The sequence below is a fragment of the Tachysurus fulvidraco genome, chromosome 8, assembly GCF_022655615.1.
Source record: "Tachysurus fulvidraco isolate hzauxx_2018 chromosome 8, HZAU_PFXX_2.0, whole genome shotgun sequence".
In the NCBI taxonomy this organism is placed as follows: Eukaryota; Metazoa; Chordata; class Actinopteri; order Siluriformes; family Bagridae; genus Tachysurus; species Tachysurus fulvidraco.
In genome coordinates, this window is record NC_062525.1 from 15120912 (window position 1) to 15136944 (window position 16033).

A 16033-nucleotide genomic window follows, 5' to 3' on the forward strand; every position below is an offset into this window, starting at 1 on the left:
AGCGTTCCTTTTTCCATCAGTCTCAAACCCTTATAGTGACCAGCAGCTATATGGTCTGGATGCTTTTTGTCTTTATAACACCACCGTATTGTAGCCACGATCTGATAAATAAATAGATTTTCCTCCTGGGATTTGCTTTGCCATGTTGCTTCTACACACAAGTTATCAATATGTTGATGCTGATGGGGTCGTTGGTTGTATCTTATAGACAGAATTGAATGAAACTTTTTGTTTAGGTGACAGGGGAACAGGCTTCTGTAATACATCAATTCAAGTGCATATAACTAATAATTATACCGGATTTACTGCTCTAGGAATTTTGCACCAGATTTCTCTACACAGTGCTGCCACGGACGCTTATTGGAACACGAAGAGCCAGGGATCCATCAGCCCTTTTCAACTCCCCTATTCCCATCTCTTCCCTAAATTGTTGTAAACAAAAGCAGCCCTTTATGAAATTAATCCAGTTTCATCAGAGGTGGCAGGCAGATACAGACCGTGGATAATGTCTGCAATTATATTATTAGAGCTGATGTTTGGTTTTGTATGAACATTGCACACATGCTTCTATGCTCTCGGGTGCACTCTCGCTCCAGTTGCTTGCGGGTATTTATTTTTCCAGTGGTCTGACACACACCGGGAGGGCATTTGATTATGTAGGGAGCACTACCATCCAATTGTGTACTACACATCGCCGCTGGCACAGTTTAGAGATGATAAATGAGAATAGATGGCTAGTGATTATCAGTAATTACCCACAAGCTGTGTGGCCTTGGTGGCCCATCGCGGGGTTAATGTCTCCATCAGAGCCTCCAGAGATTGAGCCTCACCTGCAATCAACCCCCCTCCTTCTACTTCCAGAAGCTTCTAACAAGCAAACGGAGTGTGATGGCGATGATATGATTTCACAAACCATTAGGTCTGTTTTGTACGGCTGAGCGGGTGTTAAATTCACACGAGTGAGGATTGCTCATTTGGATGGTGATCTGGACAAGTTCAGACCAGTGTTGTGTGGATGAGTCTGATTCTCTGTGATGTGTGCACTTAAATGGCTTTTCATTAGACAGACAGCTGGTTTATACTTAATGTCATCAGGCACTTGTGTTGGAAATATTTCACGATTGTATGTAGTGTTTTTATGTAATGTTTTAGCATGTGATCTTATCAACACCGAGTCGTCTTATTTCAGGTATTGTGGCTGCTGAGTTTTGATGATAAAAACACACTGGCAGATGCTGTGGATAAGTATTGCATTGGAGTGCCGCCAATCCAGTGGCTCGCTTGGATCCCTCAACTCCTCACCTGCCTAGTAGGCTCTGAAGGCAAGCCTCTTCTCAACCTCATCAGCCAGGTGTGTACCTCTATTATCCTACTCTTTATTACAGTGATGTGGCCCAGGGTGCATTTTTTTATTATTTGTTGCCAGACACAGGCAAGAGCTTGTCATGATCGCTTGTCATGTTTAATAAAACTGAACAAGAGACGGGTCCTGGTGCGTTTTCTCATTCATAGATGCTAAAACTCCGAGGTATTGTCTACCCCTGTTAACCTGCACATCAGTAAACTAATCAGAATTGGTCCCTTTTGTTCTTGGCATCATGTAAATTTAGTTGATCAAATTTAATTTTACTGCCTTCCCTCCACCTCTTGAATTATTTATGCAGCGCATCATTGCTGAGTTTAATATCAAACACCCAGGACCTGGAGGAACAAAGGAAATTAAATGAAGGCCTAATTTCCCTTGCTTGATGGAGTTTTATTTGTGAGCCTTTTAAAAGCACCTCCACATCAAACAGCAGGCAACGGCTCCAGGGGCCCTTCGGAACGAAGGATGTGAGCTTTTAACTTTAAACCTAAACCTGCCTCTCTCCTTTTCTACCTCTCTATAGATGTTTAGAATGCAGCCGTGTGTCTCCTCCTCCTTGTGCGGATATATAAGTGCAATGCCTCTTAATCTGCCAATTTCACCCCAAATGCTCCCCTGAATTCAAGATGCTAAGCTGGAAGATTAAGGCCACTTAAGCCAATAATCAACCAATGAAACGGGGATGTGTGCATGCTGAATGGATGGACTAGCCTTGACAACTCTGTTAAATGAGACAGCAGTATTCTCGGTGCTGGAGGAGGTTTTGAGTTTGATCTTAAGAGCTGTCACTGCCTGCTGCTGATTGAAGGGTGAATGCAGAAGCTCTCCACATTGTCAAGCGAAGTCTCCAGTGAATGGAGCACCTTAATCTCCGTCGCTGAATTATTTAGCCTCACTTTAGTTGACGGGACGTTTTTAAAACGTTCGCTGAAAAATTGATGAAGGTGAGCTATGAAGTATTCACAGATGAAACGGAAGCAAAGGAAACCCAACACCTTGCTGTATACCCCACATAGCGCATACAGGTCTTATAATATAACAAGCAGTGTCCCTGATTATTGGGGTGTTCTTTTCTCCTTCTTCCTTTTTAATTTTTAATGCACTACTTACCAAGCTCTTAAAGCCAAAGTTTCCCTGTACTTATTGGTTATTTTCATATGAAGGCCATTCCAGACACTGAGGTGTCTTTTTACACCTAGCTAGCGCTCGCCACTGCGGTCTGCTTCGTTGCGGATCCGGTGTCCACTTTAATGGCTGTTTGTCCAGCAGAGACATGACGACTAGAAGGGCTGCTGGAGGAGAAGCTCATCCTGTTGGCTACAGTCTCACCCTAAACAGTCCGGCCAACATTCATACAGTCTTTATACACAGTCATATTGTTTGTCAGGTACTGTTGGTGTATGAGCTGAGGTTCCCTGCAGGTGCTTTGAAACTGTATGTGATCTGGGTAGGCTTTTTTATGCCTGTAGTTAGTGCTGGGAATAAGGTGTGTCCACAAGCAAGTGGAAAATGCTGATGATCATCAAGGTGTGAAGTAAAATAGTTTCATGACCTTGAGCTCTGATTACACACAGATATTGTTCTTAGCCGTTTTAGCGTAAACGGCTGAGTAGGGTTTTGATGAATAGGCTTTGCTCTCCAAGTGCTCTTTGAGGCTGTTCAAGGGCACTGCAGATCTCAAAGGGAGAGGGCCTGTCCAGACATGACAAGCTTTTACAAAATGTCATATTGAGCCAAGGTTTTAATCTGCCCTTGATGTTTGTCCATTTTTATTGCTTCTCCTTGCTGCGGTTTCATTTTCAAAATCCCATGCTATCACACAGCAGTTTGAAGACATGTCATCGACGTGCTGCTCTAGCACCAGCCCTGCAGGGACCATCTTAAGTGTAATCTGCGCCTGTGTCTTTCAGGTGGGACGTGTCTATCCTCAGGCTGTGTACTTTCCCATAAGAACTTTGTATTTGACACTGAAGATCGAGCAGCGGGAACGATACAAGAGCGGTGAGTTCGACTTAAATGCCTCCTTTTGGTTCTTGCATTTATAATAATATGGCTGGATAATTGTACACACTCTGAATTGCTACTGCAGCATTATGCATGCTCATAGACGTTGGATCCTAGTCATTTGGTTCCTGCATTCATAATAACTGCCTGAGACCTTTCAATTTACACAGCGCTTAGATCTCTTTTAAAATATACTGGTACTGCAGTGTGTATGCTATTACTGATTTTGTGCTCGCTTGTGCGTGTCTCCTTAGACTCTGGACAGCAACAGCCAAGCTCAGTGGGAGCTCAGAGCCACTCTGCATCAGATCCAGGCCCCATTCGGGCCACGGCACCCATGTGGCGCTGCAGCCGCATCATGCACATGCAGCGAGAGCTGCACCCCACACTGCTCTCATCTCTGGAGGGCATCGTCGACCAGATGGTGTGGTTCCGAGAGAACTGGCATGAGGAGGTAGACTACACCACCAACTGCGCAATGCATTTAGTCCCAAGAGAGATGAAGCCTGTGTTTGTGTTGAGCGTGTATATGTGATTGATGCATGATACTTACAAATGTTTTCTACTTAGACCGCAGAGCTTTTTAGCACCTGATGGTGAAGGTTTATATAAAAATAGGCCAAATTAAAATATACTTTAAACAATGTGCATTTTTTTCAGTTTTTTTCCCTCTTTGCCAGCATTTTTCTCACCACTTAAAATGTATGATAAATTTAAAAAATATATGTGCAGCTGTCACTCAAGTGAGAAACCTGAAAGTCCTTAATCCTGAAGACTTCACCATTATGGAAAACTGTGTCCGTTACAAAGCTCTGACACCCGAGTCTCCTTCCATAAATATTAAATGAATGTCTTCCAACAGAAAACATCACTATATCAATTGTTTTACATTCTTCTTTTTTTATTAAACAGCATCACGATTTTATTCCGTTTGTTATTAGGTTTTGATTATGTAGGTTAGCCACCATGCAACTAAAAGCACTAATATTAGATTAATTGCAATATTTTTTTTTTATATAATTATGGTTGGAATTACTGTCAGAGCTGGGGCTAAAGTTATAGAAAAATGAATTAGTAATTTCAGATTTCTACAGAGCTGTGGCATGAATGGCTTTGCAGTAGTTTTTTAGGTGTCTTCAGTGTCTCTGTAGTTGTGTAGATGAAAGCTGACACAGGCGTTGGAGCAGGGCTCAGTCAGGGTGAAAAGTGGCTTTGCAGTGTTGGGGAGGCTTTTGCTCTCATGCTAATTGGGTTGTGGTGAGCAGAGAGGTGTGATTGATGGCTGTGGAGAGCGAGAGGGACTAGGCACTGGGAGATGGGCAGCCCATGACAGCAGCAGATGCAGTGATATGCTGAGGCTTTACAGGGACAATGGAAGGTGACGGCTGTGAACACATTGTCCTGAGGGACAGCCCTCTGCATCTGGCACACTGGGGGACTGAGGCAGTATCAGACAAGGGGAAGATTTTCTATCACTTCTCTTTTTTCTTTTTTTAAAGTAGAAATATTAAAGAATGTATAGTTAAGGATTGGCTTGTACTAAATGTTGAAGAACAGAGAATTGAAGAACAGTAAACAGTTTCCCCTCACAGCCTGCTCTCATTCTCAGGTACTACGACAGCTCCAGCAAGGCTTGGCAAAGTGCCACTCTGTGGCATTCGAAAAAAGTGGCGCCGTGTCGGATGCTAAGATTACGCCCCACACTCTGAACTTTGTGAAGAAACTGGTGAGCACGTTCGGAGTGGGCTTAGAGAACGTCTCCAATGTCTCCACGATGTTCTCCAGCGCTGCCTCCGAGTCTCTGGCTCGCAGAGCTCAGGCCACGGCCCAGGACCCTGTGTTCCAGAAGATGAAGGGCCAGTTTACCACAGGTTAGTTTACATACACACACGTTGTTGCCACTTATGATACCAAAGTGTTGCCTTAAGGGGGCAAGTCCATCAAATACTACAGATGCAGGGTTCCAAATATCCCCAATGTCTTTAGTAGGCACAATATTCATTGTGATCCATAATCAAACTGTGCTGTGTGTTTATGGAGGAATATCAGGATTCAACTCAAGAATCTTTTATTGTCATTTCAACCATGTATAGCTGTTGCAGTACACAGTGAAATGAGTCAATGTCTCTCCATGATGCTACATAAAACAAAGACAGTGCAGGACAAAAGACAGTGCAAACAAAAAAAACAAGAGATTTCACAAAAGGCAATACACAAGACAATACACACAAACAGTGCCGACCAGTGTAAATACTGCATTCCATATTGCATGTGCAGAAATACTGGAATGAACACAGTAGTTATAGCAGCAGTTACATAAGGTATTGTAATGTATTGTGCAAAACATCAATCGACTGAAATGTAAAAGACAGCATGTGCAAAGTTTGAGTTTTAAACATTAACACCACCTGGCTCAGGAGATAACTGTGAACCATATGATTATGTTCATAAGGTGTGGCAGGATGACTGTAGGACACTGGGTGATGTGAAACACTGAATTAAGCAACATGCTGATTAATTCCTACGCAATCAAACTGTTACTGAACGCAATGTGTTATTTCCGAGAGGAGGATCCCCACCACCTATTTAATGTCTAAAAAATAGGTTCTCTGAGAGAAGGCAAATCGTATGTGGTTATGTTCTCATTTAGCATGGAGATGGTAATCGCTACTTATGGCATGACAAAATAATCTTACAATTTGATTATCATTCCTGACTGGGCAAAGACTTTCCCTTATTCCCCGTGCATAATATAGCATCATTCCAGTTCTCCTGGTTCACCTGGCCTAGGGGAAAACATGGCAAGAGATGTGTGAAAAGTCCATAGAAAATCTCTCATTTCATATGAGGCCTTCCTTTTGTGGATACAACTCAACTTCCAGCTCACGCTCACGTTTTTCCTTAGGCCAGATCCTCAGGCTTGTGGAGTTGTAGAAATGCTAGCTAAAGGTGTGTGTGTGTTTGTGTGTCCTGAGGGACCATATGAGGGTGTGAAGCAGATGTGATGGTGCCAGCTGTTTCACATTCTTTCTTCCACCGCTCTGTGCAGCATACGTTGGTTCTCAAAAGTGAGATGACGGATAGAAAAAGTAATTTTATTCATGAGAGTACACACGCTTACACCACACATAATTTGCCAGGCAAAGCCCATTTAATCTGATCATAGCCAAACCATTTGCCTTATTTATAGAGGGTGGCTGCCATAGCTGCATGTCTGATGCATTTCTATTACTTTTTCTCATCTCTTCCTTAAGAATCTTCTTGTCTTCTCTATTTTTCTATCCAATCCATCATATACAGATAAAAGAAATTTTGGCCTCTGCTGCTTTTTGAGTTTCCTGGTAACTTGCACTACAAGTCTGATGCTATGAAATATGTATTTCTCTAGTCAAGCCGTAACCTTGCGATGGTCCTGTGATGGAAGTTAAAGCACAGAGCTTGTGCACACACAGAAAGCACAGGTCCCGCACTCTGGGCCTGTTGCATGCTCTTGGCCACTTCTACACTCTGGCTGGTTATTAGGTGGAGAAAACATCTTCCTTTCATTCTTTGTGTCCACAAGTCAGAGAGAAGGGTGTTTGTTTCTATGTTGCTGTGAGCCACAGTGCTCTCAAGAGCAGCACAGATCTGGAGGCAGGCTCTGGAGCCGAGATCTCGCTTCACGCTGTGTCTGTGCACACACACACGCACACACACACTGTAATCTATGGATTATCTGCATTTATGAAAATATATATATATACACACATACATACACACACACACACACACAGTGATGCCTCGAGATATGAGTGCTTTGACATACGAATTTTTTGAGATACAAGCTGTGATTCGACCAATTTTTTGCCTTGAGATACGAGCATCCAAGCCGCCGCCACCGAAACAAAAATCCCCAACAACCACGTCTGCTCGTTTCCCCCGCCTCAGCTTCCCACGTCTCACTCGGTTAAAGCCGCCTTTCCACTGCATACGACAAACGACGGCCGATAAACCGGAAGTCATTCATTTCCTATGGAGAGTTGCAAAGGCGCTGCGTGAGGTGCCGACCATCTGCGGATCCGTAATTTTTGGATCCATTTTGAGCGTTGGATATGTTAAAATTTTTTTAACTTGTGCGACTACACCGCACCTCATATGCAGGCAGGTTTTTATTAACCAGATATTAGTGAGGAAAGAGTGACAAAAAAGGCAAAAACAAGTGAAGAGAAAAGCGATGAAGAAAATTAAGCAAAATTAATGTAAAGAAAACAGAAATTGTAGCAATTAAGTTTAGTTAAGAGAATTTCAGTTAGAATTTTAGTGAAGTTTAATTAAGTTCCATTTAAGTGTAAAGTAGCATTAAGAGTGTACAGTAGTGAGTAAGTGAACGAAAGTGTATGTACGAGACAAAACTCTGCCTATTTTAATCCCCCCTCAACCTCAGTGTGCATCTTCCGTAAAGTAAAACCAGTTTTTTTTTAACATTCTCTTTTATTACTGTGTTTTTATACAATATTTGTCAATTATAAATACAGGTACTGTACATTTTTCATATTCAAAACACACAAACAAAACAACTGGAGTGGAATTTTGTGAGCTGAAATATATATATATATATTCATTTGTTTATTTATTTATGCATTTATTTGTTTATTTTTTATTTTTAAACAATAGCAGCTTTTAAAAAAAAATAGATATTTTCAAATGCTTTCCTGACTTTGAGGCACCTGTTATTAAATGGGGAAAACTCCGGCCTCTGTGGCACCCCGGGCTTTGTAAACAGGAGAGAAAACAAATGATGTAGGCCAGTCATGTTACCTATCTAGTCAGGAAGCTCATCTTTTGCACAGACTTTTGAGAGTTCTAGCCTAGAAAGCACTTATTGTTGTATTTTGAGGTGGGGGAAAAAAGGGAGGGGCTTCAATTTCCCACATGGCCTGAACATGCCCTGAACAGGATGCCCATCCATCACAGGGCACTATGTAATTTTTCTCACACACATTGACCTCAGTTTAGTAGTCGGTTCACCAAAAGGCAGGTTTTCTGGAGCAGGAAGGATATGGCAGCACCTAAAAAATTTTTTTTATAAAAGTGTTGCCTGTGTCTTATTTAGTGGCTGTTAACATAGGAGTTTTGCTTGTGGCAGTTTGTTTCCACTCAAAATGACACTCAAAACACTGACAATATTACGTGCCATGAAGGCAGTCAGAAATCTTTAGGTGGCACATCAGTATGCATGAGGCACATTTCACTGCTTTACTCCTGGCTGACTGACAGCTCACTGTGACAGGCTTTGAATCTTATGCACTTCAATCAAATGTTTGAAGACATGGGAAGGGTGTGAGGACCGTCATATCATCGTGAGGTGTTGACAACCTTGCCATTCTTTTAAAGCTCAGGCTGAATAGCAAGACCGTTTTTGGATTGTTTTTACAGTAACGGAGAGGCACTAGAGCATTATGAATAAAGAGCATTATGATGAAGTTGTGCCCCGAGGTTGTCTCCAAAATTAGGAACATGGCTTGTGTTAAGCTTGCACCTTTTGCACCTTCTTTATCAGCCAATGTCATTTAAAAGTTGAACTGAGCATGTAATCACTTTGCTTCCCTCTCCATGCTCACTGATGTTATCTGTGGACTCGCATCACAAGAGGAACATGGGAGAGAGTACAGCACAGAACAGCACTTCTTATTCCTGATCCTTAGATAACGTGTCTCTTTCTCTCCCCCCATTCTCTCCTGTCTCCATTCCTCTTCCTTTTTTTAAATTTTTGTTATATAAAAACAACCACTCTCTCCTGTGTCTTATCTTTGTCGTTCTGTCATGTCTCTGTTTGCTGGTGCAGATTTTGACTTCAGTGTACCCGGCTCTATGAAGCTGCACAATCTCATCTCTAAACTAAAGAAATGGATCAAGATTTTGGAAGCCAAGACCAAACAACTGCCAAAGTTCTTCTTGATTGAGGAGAAATGCCGTTTCCTTAGCAACTTCTCAGCCCAGACAGCTGAAGTGGAGATCCCAGGAGAATTTCTCATGCCCAAGCCCACACACTATTACATCAAGATAGCGAGGTAAAGAAAATCTATTCGCACACACACGCACACTCTTGCCTTCCTACTCATGTGGCAAGATGTTTCGAGACACCTCTTTTTCCCCCAGAGCTATCAAAATGCCCCATGCAATGATTAACCCATGAGGTGGTGTTCTCATCCTCAGGTTCATGCCCAGGGTGGAGATAGTTCAGAAGCACAACACTGCTGCTCGCCGCCTCTACATCCGTGGGCACAACGGAAAGATTTACCCATACCTGGTGATGAATGATGCCTGTCTGACAGAGTCACGCAGAGAGGAACGGGTACTGCAGCTCCTACGCCTACTCAACCCCTGCCTGGAGAAGAGGAAGGAGACCACCAAGAGACATCTCTTCTTCACAGGTACCATCCTCACATTTCAGCACAGTACATCTTAATTACAGTCTGCTTTAATATGCATCGTTTGAATAGGAGTACGCAGCTATAGTTGTGACCTATGAGAGATCTGAACAAAGATAAAACAGCACTGATGTAAAATCACACAGAGGTCCATAGATAAAAATATTTATTTTTTAGCCCAGCACACTAAGGGGGAAAAAGCAATTCTGGCAAAACATAAAAAAAATGGATAAATGAAGTTATTTCATTGAAAAGAATGTTGTATTATGCTATGAACAAAAAGCTGATTTCATATATTAAAGCTAAAATACTGAAGCGGTTTCTTTAGTTCGTGTGTAAGGCTGAGTGCATGTGCTGTTGATAAATTTGACACAGTTTGCTTTGGGGAAAATAAAGTCCTTTTGTACTTTTAAAGATTTTATCTTCTCATTCTATTTATCCATCAGTCTAGTGACATCCCTGATTGGCTAGTGTATATATTAGACCTGCATTAGTGGCTGTCATATGAAGCTGTATATTTTTGTACTTTTTGTACATACACCTTATGAAGCCTTATAGGGTTCTTATTTTTCCTTGGTGATCTGTTTGTTTTTGCTTGAGTTGCTTGTCTTTAGTACATATTATCAGGTCACTTGTCTTTCTAAGCTAATGAAGTACTTGCTGTGCAAACCTGCATATTAGTGGTTTCCTGCAGCATGTGCTCAGGGCTCGTGGGCGTTTTCCCGAGAGCTCTCTCCTCACAGGTGTTTTCTCACAGGCTCTTTCAGCCATGGATTGCTTTTGTTTAAAAATGATATGACTGGGGAATTGCAGTCTCAGTTCACTCACTGTGTAAATGGAACGATTGTATCGACAGTGGCGCGTCTGTGGAAATGTTTAGATGGTTAATGGATGCGCTTTGGTTTCTTCATCGTTTACTGTTCTATAGGATTTTAAATATATCTCCACACTTGGGGTTTATTTATTTTTCTGTGTGTGTAATTCAGTTTGAGACTTATAGCATAATACTGTCTGTTTCTAAAAGTGAGCCTTATTTCTACTAAGCCGGTCTTTGTCTGGCTCCATTAAATGTGATTGTGTTGTGCTGTGTTGTGCAGTGCCCAGGGTGGTGGCCGTGTCTCCTCAGATGCGCTTGGTGGAGGATAATCCTTCATCCCTCTCACTGGTGGAGATCTACAAACAGCGCTGTGCTAAGAAAGGCATTGAGCATGACAACCCCATCTCCCGCTACTATGACAGATTAGCTACGGTACAGGCCAGAGGAACACAGGCCAGCCATCAGGTAAAACATCGATCACGCTGGAGCCTTACGCTTTTTCACTCGGTGCACTGTCTGACGGCCTCCTCAAGTGTGCATAGGACCTTTTCAATTTTTCTAATTGCTTAAGTATTTAAAGACATTAGTGCAAAATAAATGATGAACTCAATGTAACTAAAGTTCCTGTTTGTTTATTCATTCTGTCTGTCATAATGTTATGCAGTTATTTTTTTATAATTTCAATTTTACATCAGGTATGACATGTTCAAGTGGGAAAAACAATACATGCCTGTTTATCTTTTGTAAGCAAAACTCTAGCAATTTAACTACGTATACGTCCAGCCTAAATACACTGAACTGTATAGACAATGTTCTAATTTTAAGAATCTTACATGATTTATCTATATCAAATGCTTGTGCATAAAATAGGACTTATTTAAAGGTTAAGAACAATCACAATGCTTAATTGAAATCAAATGCTGAACTCGTTTTTATTTAGTTGGAGATTGGGGTTCCAAGTCATGATTATTAAACACAGCATAACATTTATTGTGCATGTGTACAGGTATTGCGGGACATTCTGAAGGAAGTACAGGGCAACATGGTTCCTCGCAGCATGCTGAAGGAATGGGCTCTTCACACCTTCCCCAACGCAACAGACTACTGGACTTTCCGCAAGATGTTCACTATCCAGCTGGCTCTTATCGGCCTGGCCGAATTCATGCTGCACCTCAACCGACTCAACCCTGAGATGCTGCAGATTGCCCAAGTAAAGACTGCTCAGCTACTATATAGTTAAAGCACACAAGGTGGCTAGAGTTACTGATAAATATGCAGTTCTGTAACTCCGCTAGATCTGGATATAAAAAAATATCCAGGAAAAAAAAGGTCGTATAACTGCACTTTTTTAACCTTAGTGGTTATGAATACATACAGTCCAGACAGACTCGATCCTCTCAAGGGATCCATCAGAGATGTGCGACTCCAATAAAGTGTGGTCTCGCATGCAGTGTGGATCATCACACAGCAGATGAAGCACTGACACACCTTCATGTACCGCTGAGCGCCGATGTGCTCCTCGGATGTGAGGAGTGTTTCAGATGCCCTGATTATCTGCTCAGTCTCCTGCTGTCAGCCTTGATTCAGTTTATAAAGGCTGAATGTAGAAGATTTGGCTCTCTATCCTTATGGCAATGGGGCAGGTAGATTTTGGAGCACAGAGCACGTTCGAAAGTCTTCATTAGAAATGATTGTTAAACAGATGCTCCATCCTCTGATCTTAATCTGCTTTCTTTTTTTGGTGGCAAACAGAGGAGCAGGCAGCTAGGCAACACGATTAAGTGTCCTCACTTCATGCTCCTTTCTACAGATCTTATTAGGCATAGTGAGATTACAGAGCCAAGCACAAGTGTGCTTTCACACATCTCTGGTTTACTGCCATCAGGAGGGCTTTGCTCATTGATTGTGCTTGAAGTCAACCCTTTCCACACACATTGGTCGTCTTGAGCATTTAGTAGTCAACGATCTTTCTATCGAATTTCCAACATGAGACCATCTTGTGTGTGCAGTAGTTTATATAAATATTCACAATGATTTGTGTGCATTGGTGCTGCATTTTTACATTATTGTTATTGTTCACAGGACACGGGGAAGCTCAACGTCTCTTATTTCCGCTTTGACATCAACGATGCCACTGGGGATTTAGATGCCAACCGACCTGTTCCCTTCCGCCTGACGCCCAACATCTCAGAGTTTCTAACCACCATCGGTGTCTCAGGCCCTCTAACAGCTTCTATGATCGCTGTGGCCCGCTGTTTCGCCCAGCCCAACTTCAAGGTAGTGTCCATGCCCTTCTAATACCCAAAATTCAGTTATTTTTAAATATATAAATAACAAGTAGTGATCGCCCTTTCATCATCTTCATATATTCATTCTTCAGGTGGATGGCATTCTGAAAGCAGTACTGAGAGACGAGATCATTGCTTGGCACAAGAAGACCCAAGAGGACACATCAATGCCTCTGTCTCCTGCTGGACAACCAGAGAACATGGACAGCCAGCAGCTGGTGTCACTTGTCCAGAAGGCTGTGACCGCCATCATGACACGTCTGCACAGTCTGGCTCAGTTTGAGGGTGGAGAGAGTAAAGTGAACACGCTGGTGGCAGCTGCTAACAGTCTGGACAACTTGTGTCGCATGGACCCAGCCTGGCACCCGTGGCTATAGAAACGTTAACTTACTCCTGTAGCTTTAAAAGAAAGGGAAGTGTCACTGTGAAGCAGTTTGGTTGACCAACCAGGTTAAATGTGTCTTGCAACACTGAGTTTTCCTGAAGGTGTAGAACTTTTTTGGAGAGTATGATGAACTTATTTGCGGACTGTAATTGGAAAAAATGAACCATCAATGTCAGATAAATGTCAGAGATTTATTGTGCTGATTGTTATTCCTGTCAATAGAGGGCTTGTGGCTGAATGTTTCCTCACAGCCATTAAAAACTGCTTTGTACTTAACCTGATAAAGGCTGCTGTTCACCTGATGTGCTTAGCAACATATGTATTTGTTGCAACATCCATGGTTTTAAGCCTAAACTTTCCAGCAAGCAGAATAACCCTGCAAAAAAAGTGGCTTTTTGTGTTTTCTCTGCCAGGGACAGCTTTAAGATTGTCCCAAAAGAGTTAATTCACCATGATTTTAAGTCTCAGGTCTAAGAGTTTATCATTTTTGATCTGCTAGTAAGAGACATGTTAAAGCCTATTCAGCTTGATGGCAGAAATTGTTTTGTGTCAGGATTCATGTAAACGAATGGCTTTGGATTGTTAAGTTTATGATGTGAATAGTTCCCACTGTGTTTGTTTAATTCCTTACCATTTTTTTAACCTTACTGTGCTAATATTCTGTGCCTATTCCCTCTTGTCTGCACTACTGTCAAACCCTAAATCCTCACTTCTTCCGACACACTATTCTGACACAGCAGAGCACATTGACCTGTTTATTATACCGTTAAGAAATAAGCAATAGTGTTGACAGGATTTTATTTTACCCTCCCAAATGGATAAAAACCTTTACAATACAGTCATACAAGCTATACAGAGAGCTAAGTATGAAGCTGCCTTTTAGCTACTCTTAGGTTCTTGATCCTCTTGACATGTTTGTCACTGATGGGCCTGGACTCAAGTTTGTACACGTCCCTGCATTTTCTAATGGTGCATACATTGTGCCAATTCAAGGACTGTTACTGTAAAATGTAAATAAGCATTTTGTTTTAATAAAATGCTCTTTTTAGAAAAGCAGCAGAGCTGCTACCACTGGTTTGGGTTTGTGAGCCAAGTTTGTGAAAGATGCCTGCTAGTTGTAGAGTTGATGAACACTTAGTTCAAGCTAGTTCTAGGTTTATTACTGAACCACAGTTCTACAATTGCTGGCACCCGTCACAAGGCATTTTTTTATTTTTTGAAAATTGGAGAAATTCCTTTCCTAATTTCTAGCAAAAATCCTCAAGATTCTTTTAACCCTTTTTTTTTTTTTTTTTTTTTTTCAAAATATATGTGGTAAGATTGTGTACATGTGTAAAAAATATAAGGTTGCACAAGTGGGGAAAAAAGTCCTTTTGTCATCCATCATTATAGAGAAAACCAAGTGTTCCAACATAAAACAGCAGTTAAACAAGAAGTTTTAAGCTGCATCCTGACCATCGTTGAAGATTTTATTTTTAAATATGAAACATGTTAAGTATTAAAATATATTCAGAACTGAACAATGAAATTTTAATTTATGATTGTTAGTTTGTACATTTACTTGATACACTCAAAAAATGAAAAAGTCTGTTGTATTTTGAGTTCATATTCATTATTTCATTTCAAATCCAATATATTTTGGTAGACCGCTAAAATGGCAATAAATCCCCCTCTGCTGCTAAAAAGCTCAGCTTGTTGAGGCCTGCACCCCACAAGACCTCTAAAGGTGTGCTGTGGTATCTTAGTTTCTGGCACCAAGACTTAAGCAATAGATGCTTTAGGTATGTAAATATTGCTGAAAAGTTACTCTTCTGTGGAATCAGCACACGCAGGGGAGCCTTCACTTCACACACACATCAGTTAAACCTGGTGTCCATGACCCTGTCTCTGGGTTTGCTGGTTGTCCTTTCGTGGACCATTTTTTATAGGTATTAATCGCTGTACCCTGGGAACCACACATGATCTGGTGTTTTGGAAATGCTCTGGCTCATTTGTTTAGCCATCACAATTTGGTCCTTACACTTTGGCCCATTGTTCCTACTTCTTACACATCTTAACTTGCTGCTTAATATATGCCACCCCTTGACAGGTGCCAATGAGATAATCAACGTCATTCACTGCTTACAGCATTACATTGCATCTGTTACTCTTTTATATTTACATTGTTTTAAGTGACCATTTTAAATTTTCTGCTTTTATTTAAACAAAAAAATAATTTAAACCTTGACTATGCAGCTCGTGTATAGTCTTGAAAACACAAATCAGTGCGTCAAAAGTCCTTGAAAGTGCTGAAAGTACATTTTGGTGCATCTGTGTAAATTCTTACAGTAAGCTGAAGGAATATCCCCTTCATTGTAGGAGGAGATTGTGGTCTAGAGTGAAATGAGAGTAAGTTTACAACTCTCATGGCTCCAGTCTAACTGCCCTTCCCACTGGCTCCTTTCTGCCTAATCTGCCAACACCTACACACCCATCACAGCCATCGACCTCAGCATCCTTAAAGCTTCTCCACACCCAAGTTCTTCCAAATCTGGCTTTGATCAAACAGCATGAGTCAGTTTAATGGTTTTGCTGAGCTATCACCTCATTCATCTCTGCTCACTTTTAGCGGGTGTTAAGATCTACTAAAGCACAAGGCTGCGCCTGTTCAGGTTTTCAAGAAGGGGAAACCCACCACAACCGTACATAGGAAAGTCCCCCAAACAATTGCACACAATCACAATCCAAATTCAATTTCAAGTGAAATGTTACCATCCTGCAGCT

The 16033-nt window shown here is 41.5% G+C and overlaps 1 protein-coding gene across 4 annotated transcripts in view; it reads left to right on the forward strand.

Annotated features, from left to right (window-relative positions):
* Positions 1–14798, forward strand: part of LOC113637116 (transformation/transcription domain-associated protein) — a 62044-nt gene extending 47246 nt beyond the window's left edge. For all 4 annotated transcript variants that reach the window (XM_047817113.1, XM_047817116.1, XM_047817115.1 and 1 more), the window contains exons 62-71: positions 1190–1351; positions 3277–3367; positions 3625–3824; positions 4980–5241; positions 9195–9420; positions 9566–9783; positions 10878–11062; positions 11604–11807; positions 12680–12874; positions 12978–14798. In XM_047817113.1, the coding sequence (XP_047673069.1) occupies positions 1190–1351; positions 3277–3367; positions 3625–3824; positions 4980–5241; positions 9195–9420; positions 9566–9783; positions 10878–11062; positions 11604–11807; positions 12680–12874; positions 12978–13262 (2028 nt within the window). In that variant the 3' untranslated portion in view covers positions 13263–14798. The remainder of the gene's footprint in view (positions 1–1189; positions 1352–3276; positions 3368–3624; positions 3825–4979; positions 5242–9194; positions 9421–9565; positions 9784–10877; positions 11063–11603; positions 11808–12679; positions 12875–12977) is intronic.
* Positions 14799–16033: the final 1235 nt, after the last annotated feature.